Here is a 21,422-nt window from a genome sequence, read left to right on the forward strand (position 1 = left end):
CCCAGTGGTTCTGTCACCATCCTTTAAAAATTTCTCCACTCTCGGTTTGGATAAAAGAGAGAAGCGCTGGCATTTGTATGCTGTACCCTTTGTTTCTGAGATGTCCCAAGGCCATGGTGACAACTGTGAAGTCGGGGATAGCCACAGAGTTGCTACAAATGTGCTGTTTTCTGTTAATGGGAAGCTGATACTCATCTGCAACCCTTCTACGCAATATTAAATCTATAACACTTTCTATTGCAAGCAGTCCATTATAGAAGAAACTGTTGCTTTTATGTTTCAGGTGCAAAGATGGCTTGAAAGGATTCACGTACTCTGCACTAAAGTAAGTAAAGTTTCTGTGAGTACATAGCTTAAAGTGAAGATTTTGAGGAATCATGCACAGTGGCAGCTGCATTGTGTGAAAAAGGGTATTCCTAAGAAAAATCATGCTGTTGTAAAACTTTTCCAACTTTGGGGGTATACAGCATAGCTTGAAGAAGGAATAGTATCTTTTCATATTTTGGACTGTTATTAAAGGAAATGCAGACATATGGTTGCAATGTTTTTGAAGGAGTGTTAATGTTTTCTCTTTCTAAAACCCAATTCACGGTTCCCAATATTCTCCTGGAAGCAAATGGCTGCTGTGTTTTGACCTGAAGTTTATTTGATGCGTTTACAAAATGTTTATTGAATGCAACAGTAGTTCTGTAACCAGCACCCAAATAAAGCATGGATTTGTAGCACATTTGTTTGAAATACCCTCAACGTGCCACTAAATCTTGTGTTTGCCATTGTGGTCCATGATCTCCTAGAATTTATTTTATGATGGGACTCTCTGGTGTTACTCACTCATTTGTTGTAGTTATTGAAAGTTATGTTGTCTTCATGTCTTGTGTCAGAAGTACAAAGACATGTTATTATTATCTCTCTCTTACATACTCTGCTACCTGTCAACCACTCAGACAGCCCAGTGCATGGATGGTATCATCTCACAGGTGAAGGAAAGAGCTGAAGTCAAGCAAGACTGACATGCTGTTGTTGGTAGTGGGAAATATTTTATAGTTTACAGATATGAAACAGCCATGGAATTTGATACAAGGTGCCAATAGTTATATAATTTTGCCTATAGTCCAGAAATAGGGACATGAAACACTCCTATGGCAATGTGCAGAAACAGCGCTTTTTGAAATCACCAGTTCACAATCACATACCGAATGACAAAGTTTTTATGCCTTCATCACCCTCAGCAAGACTGCCACAGTACAGTGTAACTCAGATTACAGTGCAAAGTGTTAGGAAACATCTTGCCATTGTGTCCTCCATTGTCCTTGATACACTGTAACTCTACACCTACGATGAACCGGTATATTGACAATATCAACTTCTGGATAAAGAAAGAGGGCTGAAGATGAAGCCAAGCAAAACAAAGTTGATACTCTTGGTGGGAGTGAAAACATTTTGAAGATTGTACAAAACAGATATTTTATAAAAATATTATAGTAATTATCAACCTTTATGTAACCCCATTTTGCTAAAGATAATTTGAGATATTTCATGTGCCTTTTTATTTTCTTACTCATTGTTCTTCCTTTGTATGAGAGATGGACTTCCCTAGTACTGTTTTTAGTTTTAAAAAATTCCTGGCAGCAATTGTGACCATTATCTGAAGTTTCAATATATGTTGGTGGAGTGATTTTTTTAAAGAGATACAAGGTTTGGCAGCTGTATAGGATGCATTTTCTTTTGCAGACTCATAGGTTACTTCAAGCTTGTCTTAAAGGCTTAGAGACTTACATTGGACTTCATATATTTCCTTGAATTATTTATATAATTGTTGTTTTGCTCTGTTTTGTTTTTTTTTCTTTCAGGTTCATTGTAGGGAAAGAAGAAATCCCCACTCATTCATTTTCACCTGAAGCAGCATTTTCAAAAACAGATAGAAAGATAAAGCACTGTGAAAAAATATCACAGCCAATGAACATCCTGGCTCTAACAAAAAAGCTCATGGACAAAGTGTGAGTCAAAGAAAATGGAAGAAAAATCAGACAAAATTAATCATTCTTATGTAGCTCATTTTAATATTTTGTTACATTGTATTTGACAATGTTTTATAATTCTTTTGCTTTGCATTTAAGTATTTTGCATTTCATTTTTACTGGGTAGTTAGCAGTGACAAATTATGAACTCTAATGAAAGCACAATTTAAGATCTGTATGTCATAGCAGTGACTTGCAACATGCAGTTGGCTTAACAAGGGAGAGCAAATTCAATTAATTTTGAGTGGCAGTGGTGACTGCTTTTTCTGCAGTTTTCAGCAAAACCGGCTCATGGCATGGTTCTGCTGGTGCTAGTAGTAATATTAAGGAGGGGAAATTGCACTGCAGCAGACCTTACTTGGGTCACTGTAAGTGACTGTAACATCATCTTTTTGGGGACCTACACACCTGTATTGCATAAAGGAGAACTCCTAAGAACAGGATTGGTAGCACATGGCCTGCCTCCACTGTTGGGAAATAGGAAATTGCAAAGCAAAGAGTGAGTCTAAAACTATTCTGCACAAGGTTGGATCTGCATCTGAAGTTAGGTAAGATAGGTTCTCCCTGGTCTACTGGATCCAAATTATTCTTTAGTATAAGCTTAAAGAAAATGATATCAGCTAGCTCTTCAGTCTAATATGTTCAGATGATGTACTTGTACTGTGCTTGATTTTTTTGCTTCAGGCATGTTGGGCACCACAAGGAGTCATTCATGTACAGGGAAGATGGAATAAAAAATGGACTAGGGATCTGTTCATACCACACCTATGAATCTTCACTTCCATTGACCTCTCCAGGAGCAATTTTATGACCAGATCTTTACCTGCTGACATGCAGGAGAGAAACAAGTCTTCCAAATACATTGTGTTCTCAAAGTAGTGGCTTATCTTGGTCAGATAATAAACAAACATGAAGTGGCCTACATCACATGGTGACTTCCTATCATTTGCTGTGGGGTTTAATTGAAAAACATGATGGAAGTCAGCAGTGGCTTTTCAGGCATGACCATATTAGACAACAAAAGACCTACAAGAAGAAGACAACTCCAGCCATATGCAGATTGTTTTAGCTGAGTTGCTTAGACCTACTTTATCTTAAATACCTCTTATTCAGTTTGCTCGAGATAGGTAGTTCATAGCTCTTCCACTGTTCATTAAATACAAGGATCAAGGGACTGTGGCTGGAGAACAGCATATTTTTCTTCAAGGTTTTGAAACTCCTGACTCAGATATTCAGAAAACTTTACATTTTCAGTCCTAATACTCTTACAGGTTTCTCTTCCATATGGTTCTTTTCAATATAATTGAGTCTAAATGCCTGTAACCTGATCACATTCTCATTACAATTTTTGCTGCATAAACTGACCTCACAGATGATTTATGGCCGTTAGACTTTATAGTACATGATTCAAAACTTACAAGATATTTGACACAGTATATAAATTCTGTAATTTATTTTGCATTAAAACTTAAATACTTGGCTATAGCAAAATAAAATGTTCAGACCTGGTATGACATTACTTCTTTTAATTCTACATATGCAATCCGTGTATCCTACCATCCCAAGCCAGTCTCTTTTAAATGTTCAAGGTCAAATTCTCTGTCCAAAGTAAGAGCTACATAAAAATCTACACAGTAGATGAAATAGCTCAGAAGTGAAGACTTGTAATGGAGAGAAGTTTCACAGGGTATCTCTGTGCATTTGTGTGTTCTGCATTGTCCTCCAATGAGCATTGCAATGGTATGAAAGATGTAAGGACACAGTTAATGGATGCTTGGTCAAATATCCTCCAGAACCACAGAACAGAGACAAACCGGCAAGGGTCACATCACTTCTCTCTGTTGACCACAACAGAAAAATTGTTCTTTAAGTTTGTATTTAATGTGCAGTATGGCTAGAAGTTGGATCCAAGTAAGTGTGCAGACACTTCTTGCTGTACAACTAAAGTATTGTTAGTTTTTATTATCCTTTTATGGCATCATAAAAGTTCACGGTGCCCTTCAATGGGTAATGTGAAGAACGAGTGGTGGGAAAATAGCACTTTATGTATTTTTAGGCAAGAAAAATTTATGAAGTCTCCTGTCGATGACGTTGAAAACAGCTACAAGTTAATATGTGTTTCATTGTGCTTTTTGCAGGTGCAAACATGGCCCAAGGCATAGATGCTGTAAACACTATGGAGATAATTGCATCTCATATTGTATTAAAGTAAGTGCAGAAAAAGTTAGATTGACAAACTCTCACAAAGAAAGGGTAAAAGTGTTTAGTCAGAAAAAGCACATACTTGGAAGTGAGAAAGGAGCCTGTCACTCGCCCTTATGTTGAAAATGTGACAAGCCTGAAAACATATTTTCTCAATTTAGGATGGGGTAGGGAGGGGGGTTAATGTTCTCTGGTCTTTCAGATTATCTGTAGTGAATGAATAACATAAAATGTGTGGGAAAAAATGGACTAGCAAGCAAGGAACTTGTTTAACTATGTGATGCACTTCACGACTGAGCCCACTTGTGACGGCACCCTAAATAAAGCACCTGGAATGTGCTGCTTCGGCAGGCGGCGTGGCCCTGGCGCACGTGCAGCTGCGCGGGTCTGGCACGCTGCTGCCGGGCGCTGGGCTCGCTCCACCGCTCATTTATTTTAAGGGATCAGGGTAATGAGAGATTGGCCACAGTTGCTGCGCCCAGGAAGAGCTGTTTATGTCCGGTGGCATAATTCATTCTCCATTATTAATGGGATCAGAGCATTTTTTTTTTTTTTTCAGAGGCGTACTGCGTAGGGTTGTTTTGGCTGGCGTTGGGTTGGCACAGGTGGTACCACCTGCTGTGCCTGTTTTAGGAGTTGGTAAGACTCCAGGAGATCTCAATCACTTAATAATTTACCCATTTTTATATATGGAGCAGCAAAAGTGAGTTTGAGTATCCTCAGATGCTTTTGATATGTGTTACTTTCAAAATAACTTTACAATTAAAATTTTATATACAGTTAATGTTATCTTAGAAGAGCTGTGCTTAATTTTGGCATCAGAAGAGATCTGGCATGACATTTATTCATGTATGTTTATTAACAGCATCATTTTGTGTCATATTAACACTCCTTTTACATTGCAGTATATTAGTGTACCACTATGTAACATGTGTCTAACTTGCGCTGGTGTTGATAGGATTTGAGATGGTGCTTAAGTGTTCTGCTGAATTACGATGAGAATATGCAGTAGAGCATTCACGAATAGTTCAGTATAGCTATATCACTTTTCTGTTTTAGGGTATGACATATATTTTAACAGAACCCAGATTAAAATTACAATTTTACAAGCTCTTACCACTATCTCATTCCACTTAATGTTTCATTCATGGGCTCTTTTCTTCAAGGCATAGTGTCTTTGGGGGCACAGACACATTTGCTTTGTGCTTGTTTAGTGCCTTGCCCAGTAAGTTTGCTGTTCGGTGCCTCCTGGCCCGCTTTGTCTCCCATCTCCTGAGTGCTCTGTTTGGTTAGCATCCTCCGGGGAACAGACATTCCCCGTGCCTTCATTTGCAGAGTACTCTGTGTTGTCCCCATAGCTATCAGTGTCTGGCCTTCAGAATCAATGTCCAAAACTGCAGTGAATATTATATTCAAAACAAAGATTAAAATTAAGAAGAAGTGATTTGATGGGTTGATACACTGCATTTCCAGATCACTGCTGATGGCAGTATCTCCTAGCGTGCGTCTTTTTCATGGGTGCCTTGCTATAACTTCAGTCTGCTGCACTTCACATAAAGTGCTGTCTTTCATTACTTAAGCATATTTTACAGTAATTAGCTCTTAACTGTGGTTAGTCCAGGCTTGCTTTCTAAGCTTTTTATTAATCTCACACAAAATTCTTATGCATTCTGTACTGCGTGCTCAGCAGTCAAATCTATAAGTACCCTCATAACATGGTATTATTTACAAGCACAGTTAGAACAAGCAAGTAAGGATTTCTGGTAAAGTACTCATAATGGAACTGATGCCTCTTCTCCATAGAAAACTGTCATAATCTGCTAGAAGAATGACTGTGTGTATGAGACTTCATGGGTAAAGAGAAAGGTGATCTGACTGTTATGGAATATAATGAGCTTGAAATGCCTTTAAAACAAAAAGGTGACCAAGAAATAGGAGTTAGTCTTGTTGAATTGCTCTAGTTAAGATACCCAAAACTAATTTAAGGTCTTGAGTTCCTCAAATTACAATAGACTGGCCCCACATTGCTCTCTATGTCCTTTCTTAGGTGAGTGGGGAAACATGTCGATGATGAAAAGAACTGGGAGAAGGGGAAAAAAAAAAAAAAAAAAAAGGAATATTCAGGAGTCTCTATCCTCTTCAGTTATTTATTCAGCATCATTTTGTTCCTGTTTCACATACCCTTGAAAGGGGGTGAGGGGAGTAGAAAACCCAGCTGATAATGGAGCTGAACTAAGTCCTGAACTGACTAAAAATAAATTTTAAAAGGACATTTATATAAGGCTGTTCACTCCTTACAGAAACCAGTTGTGCGTTTGGACTCTACTTCATTCTTGTACCAGTCTTGTGTAATATTTTAGTATAAATTATTCTCAACTACACTAATATAATCAGGGAAATTTCACTGTTGTGGCAGCCAGATCTTTCAATTTTCTGTGACTTTTTTTTAATTAAAACATGAGCAGAAAATTTTATTTTGATGTATTTGGATTTTTAAAGATCCAAAATTCTTAAAGCCTTTTCAGTTCTCTCTATGGCTGTTCCTGGAGGCGATCAGTAGTAATTGTCAGCTGACATGATTTTTACATGTTTTTATAATTCCATATCTGTAAGGGAGCTTTCAGATCTGATAATGATCCAGTGAGCTGCTTATTGCCAAAGTTTCCCCTCCTGCTATATTTTTCCTTACCCTTGAACATCTTATCTTCTCATTATCTTGTCTGTGCTTTAATTGTCATTGCACGATCTTTTTCTCCTGCTTCACATTTAAATGCACTTTAACTAGTTGATGTAACCCATGATAGCTTTTATGTAACATTTAGTAATGATGTACCACCTGATTTCATAGACTTCCCTTCAATTTGTAAACACTTAAAATGCTTTGAATTTGTAAATGGCTGAAAAGAGCTATCAGAAACAGTAAAACAGTATTTTTCCTCATTTGGATTCCACTTGATTACAATGAGGAGACATTAGCCAGCAGTAATAGTCCAGTTGTCCATTTGTTCTGCTGATGCTGCAGATGACACCAGATAACACTCACAATTTACCTAGTGACTAGGATGATCAAGAAGAATATGAGATTTTTTTCTGATGATCGTAGTCTCTGTGTTCTGTGCCTTGAAGGAAAGTGGGCTACTGTATACCCTGAACAAATTTCAAATATCTTAACTAATTTATTTTAAGTATCTTAACTGATTTCTAATATATTGCAACAGGTTGACTGAGTTTTGGTATGTTACTGAACTCTGTTTACGTGCACATATGTACTTTTCTGAATTTGAGTTATAGCAAATATCTTGACTGTATTATTAACCTTTTAAGAAATCTGTTTCTCAAAAGGAAAAAAAAAAAAAAGGTTTATTCAGTGAGTTCTGCACATATGTAGTTTCACTGTGCTGCTACTTCTGGCTGATCTGAGTCCCAACTTAATCTCTGTGGAGAAATGGCTCTTGGTAGATTTTTCTTTGCTCTTTTATGCTTATTATAGTGTTCTGTATATACTCTGTTTTCTACCTCTGTTATCATTGGAGGACTTCTTATGGAAAAGTTACAATATTGTGCATTGATTATAAGATGTAATACTTCCTCTGACTCTGAAAAACATCTGAGTGTGATATGGATTCACCTGGTTGATTTAATCAGCTAAATAGAAATATTTTATTCACTACTTATTGCTGTTTGGTGCACATCAAAACTAAGTTTCAGTCCTTCAGCTCAGCGCTTCCAAGCAGGCTACAAATAAAAATAAAATCACAGATATATGTGGGTGTTTCCAATTGGAATGTGTTTCCCAATGCAGTGTTCCTCGCCCCATCAGAGTAACCTTTCCTACAGCTTGGTGAAAATGTCAAACATCCCATACTGTTCTTCATTTTCTTGTTTAGGGCTTTGTCCATAACTGCTGGTTTTAAAACTTTCTTTTTATATGATGGTATCTGGTATCACAATCATCTAATTTTTTTGTAAGTTGAGGACTGTGTACTACTTCACACTAGGGTACCTCTAGTTGTAGGTGTGAATATATGCTTATCTTAATTTTGACATTTTAACTACACAAAATTCACAGTGCATTAAATCTCTGCCCAGCTCACGTACTTTTCAGCAGGAATTTTCATTACACGATCAGAAAACACTGGGTCGTTAGCTGTTCAGTATGTACGATTTACATACTTTTAAGAGTAGCAGTGGAAATTTTTCATTCATAGCTACTGGATCATTTGGTGACACTATATTTTTTTTTCACTAGATTTTCATAAACCACTTTTTGAGTAGCAGGGAGAGTAATTGCTTCAGGAAGAGTTTATTACTGGATGTTTAACCACAATAAAATTTTATGAGCTTTATGATGCATTATAAAGTTCTGTAGAAGGCAAAAATGTTTTGAGTTTTTGAGTTTGAAAGTTTGCTTAATCAATCCGTCTGCCAGTTAACCCTGTAACTGGAATTGTCTCTGTGTCCCTGAGTATCTTCTGAAAAATTAACTGCAGAAATGATAAAAACTGGGTGCCTGCCTTATTTGCCAATGTTAAGTGCACAGATAGTTTCCAGATAAGGCATCTTCCAACCAAAAAATTGATAGATTTTATTCAGAATTATTAGAGAAGTTCAGCCATAGGTAACAATAATAGGAAGCTTAGGATGAAGTTATAAGAAACTGGGGAGAAGAATTTAGAAAGAAAAAGTCAGTGTGGTTTTGTGATGTGGTATAAAAAAGCAGATCGGTATCTGAGGTGGAGTAGTAATAAAAAATCACTGGAACCCATGTTATCCTTTCTCAGTAGCTTTGTACATAGTCTCCCATCCAGTTTTGCTGTTTGCTGCAGGCATCACTCAGCCTCCTGTTTGGCTCCTATGTGAGCATGTGCCAAGCCATCAGGGTCAATTTTGAATTCTCACACTTTCTGAAATTTATCTCTTGTGGACTTTTTCCTCTGTTAGTGTTTTCTCCAGACATTTGAATGTAGAAGTGCTCTTTTTTCCACTGCTGTACTTCCCTTTATATACCCATTTGTGGTTAAAAGCTGGTCAGTAACCTGGAAATGAAGTCATCAGAATTATTTCAGAGGACAGAATTTTGAAGCAGAAGAGAAGTAGGGTTTGTCCCTTGAGGCCTTTCAGATATTCATAGAAATTAAAGGAGAGTCAGTTGTCTATGATTTTACTGTCTTTGCTATATTACAGGGGAATCAGGAAAAAAAAAAACTGGGCTTGAGTTTCAGGATGGGGATGCGTTTTACATAGTATCGGCAGAGTGGGTTTTAAACTGCTCGATGTCAAAGATAAGTACTTCTGTAGATGTTTTTGTTTTTCCTTTTTCTGAATTCGTGGTTTCTTACCACAAAAATCTTTCTTTCTTTTCTCTAGGGCTTCATTAGGATGTTTAGCATCGGTTACCTGATCCAGTGTTGCCTGCGGATTCCATCCACCTTCCGGCACCTCTTTACAGAACCATCTCGGCTACTTTCCCTCTTCTACAACAAGGAAAATTTCCAGCTTGGAGCTTTTCTGGGATCTTTCGTCAGTATATACAAAGTATGCTTATAACTTACAGAAGTGACAAATGCCACTGGTTTTATTTCACTTTTCAGAATATCATGAAGAACTAAAAAGTTTAGCTGCTTAATATTACCAATACTGTTTGCTACCACATGTCACTAACAAATTCTGTAGTATTTCAATCAAATTGTAAATACACAACTAGTCTTCCATTCTGTGTGGTTTTTCTGTTATTTCTGAATAAACCAGATGGATTTTGCAGCATGGTATCAAGATCAGGAGATAAGGAGTACTTCAGAGAAAATTAATTCAGATTGCAAAGAGACTTGCTGTTACACAAAAACATTTTAGTGCAGCCATAAGTAGTGACTGCAGTAGCAGCAGTGTTGCCAGAAAGAAGCCATTTGCAGATTTTTTTGGCTCAAATATCTGGAATTCTTACTTGACACTAAATAGCAGCAGATTGTAGAACATATATCATGTGCAGCTGAGGAGACATTGTGCTTACCATTTGGAAATCTATCCTTCTGCACCATTATAGGATGACAGATTGTGAACTGATATGCGTTCATACAGCATTGTTGGAATTAATCAAATTATGTTCATTTATGCCAAGAGAGAATGTGACGAAGCACACGCCCTAAGGCAGAATATATTGCATAGTGCAGTGCTGAAGTGGCTTTTGCACTTTTATACTCTTAACCACACATGTCGGTTTTCACCTGCCACTTTACTTGCTCTGCAAAGTTAAGATAATTCTTTATTATTCAGGGTAAATATTACTCACTGAAAATTTTAAAACCCAAATGTTAATTTGTAAGCAAATCAGCATTTCACTTCACTTGTAGTCAGACTGAGAGACAAGAATTTGCAAGGTTACAGAGTTTAAAATTTTTGATGGCAAAGTGCAAATTGGCTGGTCAGAGTTTATTTCAAAACTGTTTTCAAAGTAAAGAGCCTTTAGAGAAAAAAAGTATTTAAATTGCAAAAGGTAAAATAATTTTTATGTCTTTTTAAAGCTCCAATTGCAAAGTGTAATTTAGTTCTAGAGATACTCATTTTACAAGGGTGACCTACTCAGACCTTTGTAGTTTATTAAAAATATACTCAGCACTGGTGAGGCCACACTTTGAATACCATGTTCAGTTTTGGGCCACTCCAAGAAAGACATTGAGGAGCTGAAGCATGTTCAAAGGAGGGAAACAAAGCTGGTGAAGGGTCCAGAGCACAAGTGCTGTGAGAAGCAGCTGAGGGAACTGGGGATGTTTAGCCTGGAGAAAATGAGGAGACCTTATCACTCACTACAACTACCTGAAAGGAGGTTGTAGCGAGGTGGGTGTTGATCTCCCAAGTAACAAGTGATGGGACAAGAGGAACTGGCCTGAAGTTGTGCCAGGGGAGGTTTAAATTGGATATTAGGGAAAATTACTTCACCAAAAGGGTTGTCAGGCATTGGAACAGGCTGCCCAGGGAGGTGGCTGAGTTACCACCCCTGGAGGTATTTAGAAGATGTGTAAATGTGGCACTTAGGGACATGGTTTAGTGGTGAGCTTGGCAGTGTTACTGCCAAGAGAGGTTAGCAGTTGGACTCAGGGATCTTTAAGGTCTTTTCCAACCTAAACAGTTTTGTGATTCTATGATTCTGTGATTCTACTTTCTGTTCCTGTTTGTGTTCCATAACTTACACAGATTTGGGATGCATTATATTTTTCTTCCAGTTTGAAATAAGCATGTAGGGCAGCAGAGTTTCTAATCACTCCAAAAGATTGGGCCACGGCCATAAAAAAATGAAATGATTGATGTGTTTTGAACCCAAAAGAATTGCATTATGGACAGCTTTTAAAAAAAGTCCATCTGGTCCCTAAAAGCAGTCCAAAATGCCACTGTAGGATTGTACTATTAATATTCTGTGTTCCCCTTACTGTTAATGTCAGCAAACATGGTTTTGCAGAAAATAAATTGGCCATAGTAGCCTGGTTTCCTTTTTTAAATTAGTTTATAAGTAGGAAAGTTGACTGACATAATTGCAATGTGGTAATGGCTTTGCAAGGAATTTATTTATTAAAAATGTGCACTGTAAAATAGCTAGTGAGATCACAACCATGGTACTGAGTACATTTTTGGACACAGATACTGCTTCATTTCTTCTTTTAATGACTTTTTCAAAATTGGGTTCACCTGAGGGCCACCAAGATGATTGGAGTACTGGGTCATACAAGATGAAAGGAGAACCTGGGAGAACTGGATTTTAGGCTGGAGAAAGAGGGGAGATTTTATTGCAGCCTATACCTCTTTGACACGTGCAATGATAGGATGAAAGGCAACAGGTACAAGCTGAAATGCAGGAGATTTGAAGAAATAAAAGGAAATACCTTTTCATGTGAGGGTGGCCCAGTACTGGAACAGGCTGCCCAGTGCGGCTGTGTAGTGTCCATCCTTGGAGATGCTCAGAACTCAACTAGACAAGTTCCTGAGCTGCCTGCTCTAATTAAACCTGTTTCAGGGTGGACCAGATGATCTCCAGAGGTCTCTTCCAGCATAAGTCATTCTTTGATTCCATGAAAAGCACATATTAGATGGATTAAGAGGCTGGCACACATATCTCTAAGTAGACATTATTAGGCTGTCGTACTGAATTATATAATGTTCTCTCTGTGCCATCAGCACTGGATTGGGCCTTACTAAGCAGATCTTGAACGATTTAGAAGCAAACAAAAATTTACCAGGGATAAAATTTGGAGGCAAAGTACAGATTTCCAGAAGAGTTGAAAAAACAAGGCAGAGGATGTGGCAGATGTGGAACAATCTGCATCATTTGGTAACCTGAAGTCATCCAAATGAAATAGATTTTAATGTAGCCTAAACCTCAATTACTTACATCCATTCTGGCCTGAACAGCTGTGTATTGTCTGTATCAATAAACAGGTTATTATGTGTTTCACAGTGTCTTTTAGTCATATGCAGTTCTAGCTTTTTAGATTAATGTGTTTTCCTGATTCCAGAATTTATTGGATGTATGGAAAAATCTCAGGGTGTTTGGTATGTAGCTGAAAACAGACTTTATCACAGGAAGGAATCTAGACAACTACAGCAAATGAAGATGATGTGAATTCAAGATTAGCTTTGGAATTAGATTAGTATTCTAATTGGGCTGATCAGCTTTCTGATTTTGAAAGAGATGATAGTGGTAAAGTGTTAATTAAAACACTGAAATGTTTCAGGTACTGTGGATTATGGGTATTATCACACTACACTCTTAATTCATACTGTGTGCTATATTACTAGCTTATAGAGGAATATCTCCAGTCTGTGCATTATGAAAGAGAATAACTAGGACTAATCCTGCTTTCCGTTCACCTACAGGGTACTAGTTGCTTCCTGCGTTGGGTACGAAACCTAGATGATGAGCTTCATGCACTTGTAGCTGGTGAGTCCATGACAAGAAGTTTATATGGCCTCTGTTGGGACTCGGTAATTATTTCTCTTGTCTGTCCTCCCATTCTCTTTCCAGACTTTGTGATGAAAATAGGACTGTGTACATCAAGGTTCTGTCAAAGTAACAGTGGTGTTTAAAGTAGCTTCAAAGAAAGAGTTGAAATTAAAATTATGAGGCAAATTCAATCAAATGGTGTGGTTTTTATGGTCAGCTTCAAGGACAATATATTATTGTATGCACAAATGCAAACTTGTCCTTTATTTTCCAGCTGTAGGGACGTGAGGTTCAAATAATGACTCTTCCATACATGACAGAATACACATCTGAAAAGATGGGCTCCACTGGATCCAAAGGAGGACCCTTTTGCCATGAAATTTGTATGGTGGTACAGGCCCTTCCCTACTGTTTGTGTGTCTCTCATGTATTGGAACCTCAGGGGTCTCTCCTCCTTGTGGGATGAGAGAGGAAATTAGGTGCCGTGCTTCTGAGCACTGAACTACAGATTTATTTGAGAGTTTCAAACCTCTTATTTTAATGACATAAACGTTATCTTGATAGGCTGCATGGGAACATCACTGAAATTTGTTGTAGCAACAGAAAGCATAATCTTTTGCAATGTATGTTGAGCTGACAAACTTCAACAGCAGCAATAAATCAGAATCTCAACAATACTTTTGTTTTCTAATTGTTACAGGGTGTCTAGCGGGAATTTCTATGATGTTTTACAAAAGTACTACTATCTCTATGTATCTGGTGTCCAAATTAGTAGAGGTAAGATAATAGCTTCGTAACAGAATTCTTCATTTCATCTATTTTTTCAAGGCAGAAAAAGAAAATTAACTTCACAGTCTTTGTCAGACGATTCCAATATAGTACAAAGTTGTGTGGCAGTGGTGTGTTTCAGTACACGTGTGCCAAGAAGCAGTGCCGTTCAGTGGTCTCATTTCTTTTGTCTTTTCTGTAACTCATTTTAAAAGTCCTTTATACACTGGTCCCCATATATATTCTCCATGATTTTTTAAAATTTCCTCATAGCGCTTTGCTTTGTAGCTTTTGCAGATTTTTTAAATCTGAAAGTTCCAAGAATGTCTATTCTGCCAGAAACATAAATCAAAACTAGTCCTTAATTGCAGATTTATTGCCAAAAGCTACAGCCTAACTTCCTGCCTTTGTTCCCTAATTTTGGCATTCGACAATGTAAGGTAACTCAAAATAGCTTAGGTTTTAGTCTATAGCTGGAGTTGTTTGTCAGTATACTTCAACTGATTAAGTTCCCAGCTTTGCAATGAACTTTGTTCTAATTACCATTTTTGCAGGCTTTAATTATTTCTATGAACTTGTTAAAATCAGGAGACAAGGAGAAAAAAAGTTTGTAGAGTTTGGGTTTGTTGATTATGCTTTGCTAACCAGCTTTTGATTTCTTACTGTGATTTTTCCATAAAATTGGGACTTAGTCATTGTTATTTCCCCAACAGCACCACTGGAATAAGTTGAGAGTGTTCTCTTATTATGTATCATCCCTGAATCACAAAGCTTTCTCCTGCAGACTTCGAGGGCCTCATTCCCTAGTGATATTTATCCACCTCCATTACCAGAGCAGAATTCATTTCAAGAATATAAAAAGAAGGAACTTCTTTTATTTAAGCTTAAAATTAAACATACAAAGGGAAGATATACTCTTTATTCTTGCTCCTCGTGATCCTAGATTAAGCTCTGAAACTAGTTATCATACTGGTGATATAAAAGCAAATCTGAATTATCTGTATTGTCTTTTAGACCACCAGTTGTAAAAAAACAATATTATCTTGTATTGCTGATGGTTTTCTCTGGACTTTGAGACATTGTGGCTGCAGTCAGAGAAGAAAAGTGCTGTGTGTTCTTTCTTTTCTTTTTTTCCTTTTTTTTTTTTTTTTTTTTTTTTTTTTTTACTACTTTTATCATCTTACACAAGCCAAGGGTAACTGACCAAAGAGGCGTGTGCTGCTTTGGAAGGTCAAGCTGTGCTCAGGAAAATAAACTTTACATGTTTTCTCAGAAGGAAAAGTATGTGATTTCAAGCTGTTTAAGAACAGTGAATATTCACTTTGTTGGAATAGTTATTGCATTGTTCTTTTGCTTTTTTAAAATGAAGAATTTAACATAGTAAACTTTCCCTTTTTTCTCTTTAAGATCTATACTACCCTTTTAACACCCAAGTTGTTGCTAGGTCCTGTTCTATACATTAACAGCCTCTTATTCTATTAATCTTCGATAACTTCTATAAGCTATCTCAATCAATGTCACATTTGGGGACATACACAAAAATATATGAGTGTAGTTTAGTAATGTTGACATGTTACTTTGAAAAGGTAAAATAAAGTAAAAAGCTACTTTTACTGTGTTTATTTTGTTTTGTTCAGCTTTTCTTGTTTATTTTATAGACTATATATTTCAAAGGCATTGAAGCAGGGAAGGTTCCCTATTTTCCTCATGCAGACAGCATCATCTATGCCATTTCTACATCAATATGCTTTCAGGCAGTAAGTATGTTGTCTTGTAACAGAACATTAAGTTCTTCTAGTTTAAGTCAAATGTTGAATGAAATAAGGAGCACAGAGATACAGTGATAAAGATGGTGTGATATAGTGATTCTGGCAAAATGCTGTGAATTAGGGCTTCTGCATCCTGCTTTTGAGTGTCACTGTGGGAAGATCATTTCTATAAATCAAGTTTCTCATATGTTTATAACTGAATATATTACACAAAGCATTGAATTCTTTGGAAAGGATCACCAAATGTCTTGACACAGAAGATGAATATAAATATATGGACTTTCATAAGCATATGAAAGGAACATTTCTCAAGCAGACAAACAATACATTGTACTATCTTACGTTTTTTAAATCAGCTGAAATTTTTCACTTTCAGCTAACTTGAATTCAATCTGCCGATTTGAAAGAATCTGAAAAAAATAGCAAGAAATCTGAAGTTTTATATTTGAAAGAAGGTGTGGTTATCATCCTTTGCTCTTTCCAAGTCAGTTACATGCTTTCAACACCAGTCCCTTTATCAGCTGCATCATCTATAAAAACTCCTTTTCAGTGGTACCCAAATTACTCTACATTATTCCACTACCTCTCCCCCTTTCTAGATCTGCTGAAATCTCCCTTAATCTTTTTTTAATTTTTCCATAATGAAATATATTTTTGTACCCATCGATAGTGAAGATGTAAAATTATCCTAAAGCAGTCTCCCACTGTCTCATGCTTAACAGAACAGTTCCACTTCTCCTCCTCATTGCTTCCATGTATTTGGGAAGATCTGTCGTTCTAGTATCAAAGCGAACTGATATTTCGGTGTTTGGGATATGCCTGAAGGTCTGCAGCACTGAGATCTCCAAAACACTATTGGCAAGGACCATTGTATGAGGCTGATAGAAATAAAGTTGCAAGAAAAGAGGAAAGGGTTTTTCACTGCTTTATAACTAGTTGGAAAAGGAGCCCAAGACTGGAAATAAATTACTAGGTTTAGGAGAGAAGAAGAAGGGGGAAACTAGAAAAGGGATCTATACTGAGTTGTTTGTTACTCACTATATTCACAAGTGACCTAGAAAAGTAATGGAATAGACAGAAGACAAGGATTTTGGTATATAACATAATTTAAGATATGTAACATGAAATATAAAGATGACTACAAGAAATTGGAAATCACAAAATGCAGAGTGAGTGAGGGATAAAATATCAGGTAAATTGGGCATCCGTAAGTGCAAAGTGATGTATGTAGGAATAATAAGGATTATTGTTGCTTTGTCTTCAAAGTTAATTATCACCACTTTCAAAAGATAGCCTTCTGGGAATGTCAGTCGGTGCTGGTGGTGTTCACATGGAGCATTGAATTCAACTGTGAGCCATTTGTCTACTGGTAGTGCTGGACATTGGCAGGTGATCACAGCTGCTTTCTGTCCATGAATCATGAGGTGATTTTTTAAAAATGGGGGAAAAAAAAACAACAACAACAACAACAACAACAAAAACAAAATAACAAAACAAAACAAAACAAAAAAAAAACAACAAAACCAAAAACGCAAACCAAAAAACCGAACTATATATTTCTGTAACTATCCTTTCACTGGTCTTGGCAACGTAATGTAGCAGATGAAGCTTTTGCGTGGCACTGTCAACTGGCTCTGACAGAATACTCTCCTTGCAGGCTGTCATGGAAGTTCAGAACCTGAGACCTTCATACTGGAAATTCCTCTTACGACTAACAAAGGGCAGGTATGTAATCAGGGGTGTGTTATGGCTTTTCTAAACACGTCATTGATCACATTCAACGTTCTATGGCATTTGCTGTCAGCAGCAGAGCCATAGGAGTACGTATGGGCTCATTTCCTGTTTACGTTGCTTTTCAAATGGTTTCCAGTCCACTTAAAGTTCTTTGCTGCTGAAGCAACATTGCTAGGTTTAGTCTAATGACAGGAGGAAAGGCTTAAATCTAGTTAAGACTCTTTGGCAGATGAGTGTTTTACTTGAAATTTTTTTTATCTTTAGTTCATTTGGAGGGTGGAATGCTTTCAGATTTCAGTGGAATCCAGTAGATGGCTATACAGGTTGAAGAAATCACTTAGTACGTATAATGGTTGACAACATGGTATTAGTACGTGTTTAAAAGCTTTAGTAGAAAAGTCAGAGTATTTCCTAAGAATACTTTAAAGATTCATTATTTATAGGACATCTGTTTTGGTTGGGAAAGGAATTTCTTTTCTTGGAAAACTAATGAAAAATTTTCACTGATTATAAACATAAGTTTACACTGTAATATCTTCCTGGATATTTTTTCTCTTATTTGTCGCAGGGATCTAATCTGCTTACCTTTTAAAATAGATTTTGCTATAATTTATTTATAAAAATACAATTTTGTGAAGTGTACACTATTATACTGATGTATTTTGTGGCAGAAACAAGGCATCCAAATCTTCATGTAGATCAGTTTGAGTGGGATTATGAAAAGTAATGCATGTCGTGACAGTGAGCTCTCCAGACTATAAAAATAGAAGTGAAATCAGAGGCCAGTCCCTGGAGCATGTTGAACCTACACCCCCCCATGGCACAGTACACTGAGCTGGACGTGAGGCGACTGAATACTTTGCTAGACATAGAGGGAAGCTTTCCCTGGGCTGTCTGGAGGCGGTCTGCAGGCAACCTCTGAGGCTGTACAAGCATGATACAGGGGATGATGTCAATGCAGATGTCCAGTTTTGGCTGCATTTTTCCCTCTTGTGCTAATCCTCGGGTTGTTTTACTTGAAAGAGAGGAGGGAAAATAAATTCTATTCTGCTCATTTATTTTATCTGAGGTAAATCTCTGTAACAGCAATTTTGACACTCTCTCCATAGAGGCAGATTCTTTTGACATTTACTAGGTCTTTCACTCAACAATTTTGAAGACTAAAGAGATGGAAAGAGATTGTAACACCCATAAAATTGTTATCCCCACTCAAGCAGGAATGGCCAGAGTTTGTGGGATTGGGGTGAGGAAGAAAAGTAGTATATTTTGGTTTGACTTTTTTTGTGAAGTTAAAAGTAGAAGGGAACTCTATCATTTCACCTTTTCCACAAGTTGTGTTACGTAAAGTATATCTACACAGTGCACTATTAATCAGATTTGTCAATTTTTTTTTTTTTTTAAATCTATTGCTCAAGATTAAAAACTTGTAGTCTCTAAACAGTGCAAGCTGAAGCCTGTATTTCAGAGTTTTGGATAGTCTTTCATGAAGTGAAATAATTTTAATAATCTTATAAATAAATTAATTTTTTAAAATAAAATATTTTTTACAAATTTTATTTTTTCAAAAGTAAATGAATAATCTGTTCACTCTCTCATGTCCCTTGTTTTTCAGGTTTGCTCTCATGAACAGGAAAGTTTTAGATGTATTTGGTACTGAAGCATCTAAGAACTTCAAGGATTTCACACCTAAGCTTGACCCAAGATACACAGTTGTACCGCCAGAGCTACCGCTGGAGCTGTCTTGAAAACGATAGTATATCTTGTCATTGAATGTGATCAACGTTTTGTCTTGAAAAGTTAATTAACTTAACAGTCGTATATATGGAGGAGGGCTTGGGCTCCACTTCAGTATTATTTCAAAGAGAAATGCTTTTTACCAATCAGAAATACTGAAGCTTTGCAGGAAAGTGTGGCTTAGTGATTAAGCCCCTTCCATACACAGAAAATATTTCTGGATTACTGTAGTTGGTTGACAGTATGATAGATTCCTGAATGAATTAAACAAATGAGTAATATATTTAGAGAAGTAAAACATAAATATGCATAATAATTTCCAAAATTCTGTAGTTCATACCAGTAGAATATTTCTTGGTAAAACTAAAAGTAATTCTTAATTTGCAAAGGAAGGCAAATGACGTAGTTTAAGTCCAAAATTTTACCTGATCTTAAAACTGTTGCAGTTGGGTGAAAATACCTCCTTGGCTTTCTAAATTGTATCACCGATTTATCTCAGAAGAGCCACTGCCCACTTATTTTTTAAAATGACAGTGTTTTTACACAGCTATGGTTGCAAAATAAGGCATTCCTTAGGGAAAGAAAATGCATATTAATTCAGAAATCACATTCCAGGGCTGTAAATCCCACTGACGATATGGATAACAGACAAGGAAATAAGAAGGCAGTATTGGTGACTGCTGTGCCGTGAGGAGCAGCGGGGTGTGGTGGTCAGTATCTGCCAAGTGGAAAATGACAAAACCAGCAGAGGAAGGAATGAAACGTTCCAGCCTCTGAGATGGTGCTGGAAACAGCAGACAGTTACAAAAATAAAAAAGCCAAGAACGAAACAAAAACAAAACAAAAAGTCCCCCAAAATATACTTAAATTAAATGTTTATTTTTAAAGGGCTTGACATTGTCACTTTAGATGGCATCGGGTGGTTTGTCAAGCTGCAACACCAGCCAGCATTTCCAGTGTCCTTTAAAATAGAACTGATCCCTGAGATTAGACTATTACAAGAGAACAGTTTTGACGATCGTATTAATAGTGTTTTTTTCTTGTACTCAATGAAGAGTGGTTTTCTGTTGGTCCATCATACATCCCCTGCTGGGACACATACATTAAATTTAATATGGTACTCAGTGCAAATAAGTACCTACACTAATTCCACCTCATTTTTACCCTGAGTATTTCTGCAGATAATAGTTTGTGTTCTAAAGTGAGACCTCGATATGCTAATTACTTTTTTTGCTTTTTGGGTTTTTTTTTTTTGTTTTTTTTTTTTTTTTTTTTTTTTGATTAGAATCCATTCGGGTGATGCTGAATGGTGTTTGTTACCCTAGAACTTAATGAAAAGATGAGCTATATTCACATTCAACTGAAAAGAGACAAGGTAAGCCAGGGAATGGAAATTGCAATAGGTTGCATGTATTTTGAAAAGAAAGAAGAAAAATAAATCAGTGTATTATTGGAAGTCTTTGTCAGATAATACGAATTGGATTAATTAACAGAATCTTTGTCTTGTAGGTCTTGTAGCACTGTAACACCTACCCCAGCCTTAAGCATATTTTAATTCCCATTAGTTTAATTTCTTATTGCTGAATATGCAGTAATTTTTATCAGATTTACAGAGATGTCATGAAAATTACCAGTCTGTGCACAAAATCTGCTTCTTCATCAGCTACTGTAACAGGGATGTTTTATCACTGTTACTAAAGGTGCTTTGTCCTTTAAAACAGTGGTTGTCCAAATTAGTGTGAATAAAAGTTCTGCAAGCTAGTTTGTATGCAATATTTTATTGCTTGAAATATATTAAAATTCCTCAAAAGGAAATAAAAGTTAATTCAACAAGAACTTTAAAAGGATCATAATAGGTTTGTAGTGTTTTTCCACTGGAATATGGTCTAAAATATTTGACCTCATAAAGTCTGAGAAGTTATATATTTTAGGTAATATGTTAGAACTCACATACTATATTATGAATACTTTCTAGTGTAACTATATACCATTCTGAAACTTCAAGATATTTTATAGATGGATTAATTTTCTTCACTGGAATGACAGTTGTGATTGTTTCTCTACTTGAGTTAAAAAAATATCCAAGTACTACATCTCAGCAGCTAAACAACAGTTTTGTCTATGTTTTCTTGTTTCCAAAATTCACAGCCGTTTTGAATTATTTTCATGTAATATAAAAAAAAATAAAAATTTTTAAATTATTTTTATTCAAATCAAGAATATGTAAGAGAAAAAAAAAATAAAGACCTAATGTTTTTCCCAATAATA

At 36.4% G+C, this 21,422-nt stretch overlaps 1 protein-coding gene across 1 annotated transcript in view; it reads left to right on the plus strand.

Moving 5' to 3' along the window:
• TMEM135 (transmembrane protein 135) overlaps positions 1-20,944 on the plus strand; it is a 183,241-nt gene extending 162,297 nt beyond the window's left edge. Inside the window, exons 7-15 of the mRNA XM_032991083.2 lie at positions 284-325; positions 1,851-1,997; positions 4,157-4,226; positions 9,588-9,755; positions 13,083-13,146; positions 13,850-13,926; positions 15,576-15,674; positions 17,344-17,411; positions 19,033-20,944. Of these exons, the coding sequence (XP_032846974.1) occupies positions 284-325; positions 1,851-1,997; positions 4,157-4,226; positions 9,588-9,755; positions 13,083-13,146; positions 13,850-13,926; positions 15,576-15,674; positions 17,344-17,411; positions 19,033-19,165 (868 nt within the window). The 3' untranslated portion in view covers positions 19,166-20,944. The remainder of the gene's footprint in view (positions 1-283; positions 326-1,850; positions 1,998-4,156; positions 4,227-9,587; positions 9,756-13,082; positions 13,147-13,849; positions 13,927-15,575; positions 15,675-17,343; positions 17,412-19,032) is intronic.
• Positions 20,945-21,422: the final 478 nt, after the last annotated feature.

The sequence above is a fragment of the Tyto alba genome, unplaced genomic scaffold, assembly GCF_018691265.1.
Source record: "Tyto alba isolate M040663 unplaced genomic scaffold, T.alba_DEE_v4.0 Super-Scaffold_2, whole genome shotgun sequence".
Lineage (NCBI taxonomy): Eukaryota > Metazoa > Chordata > Aves > Strigiformes > Tytonidae > Tyto > Tyto alba.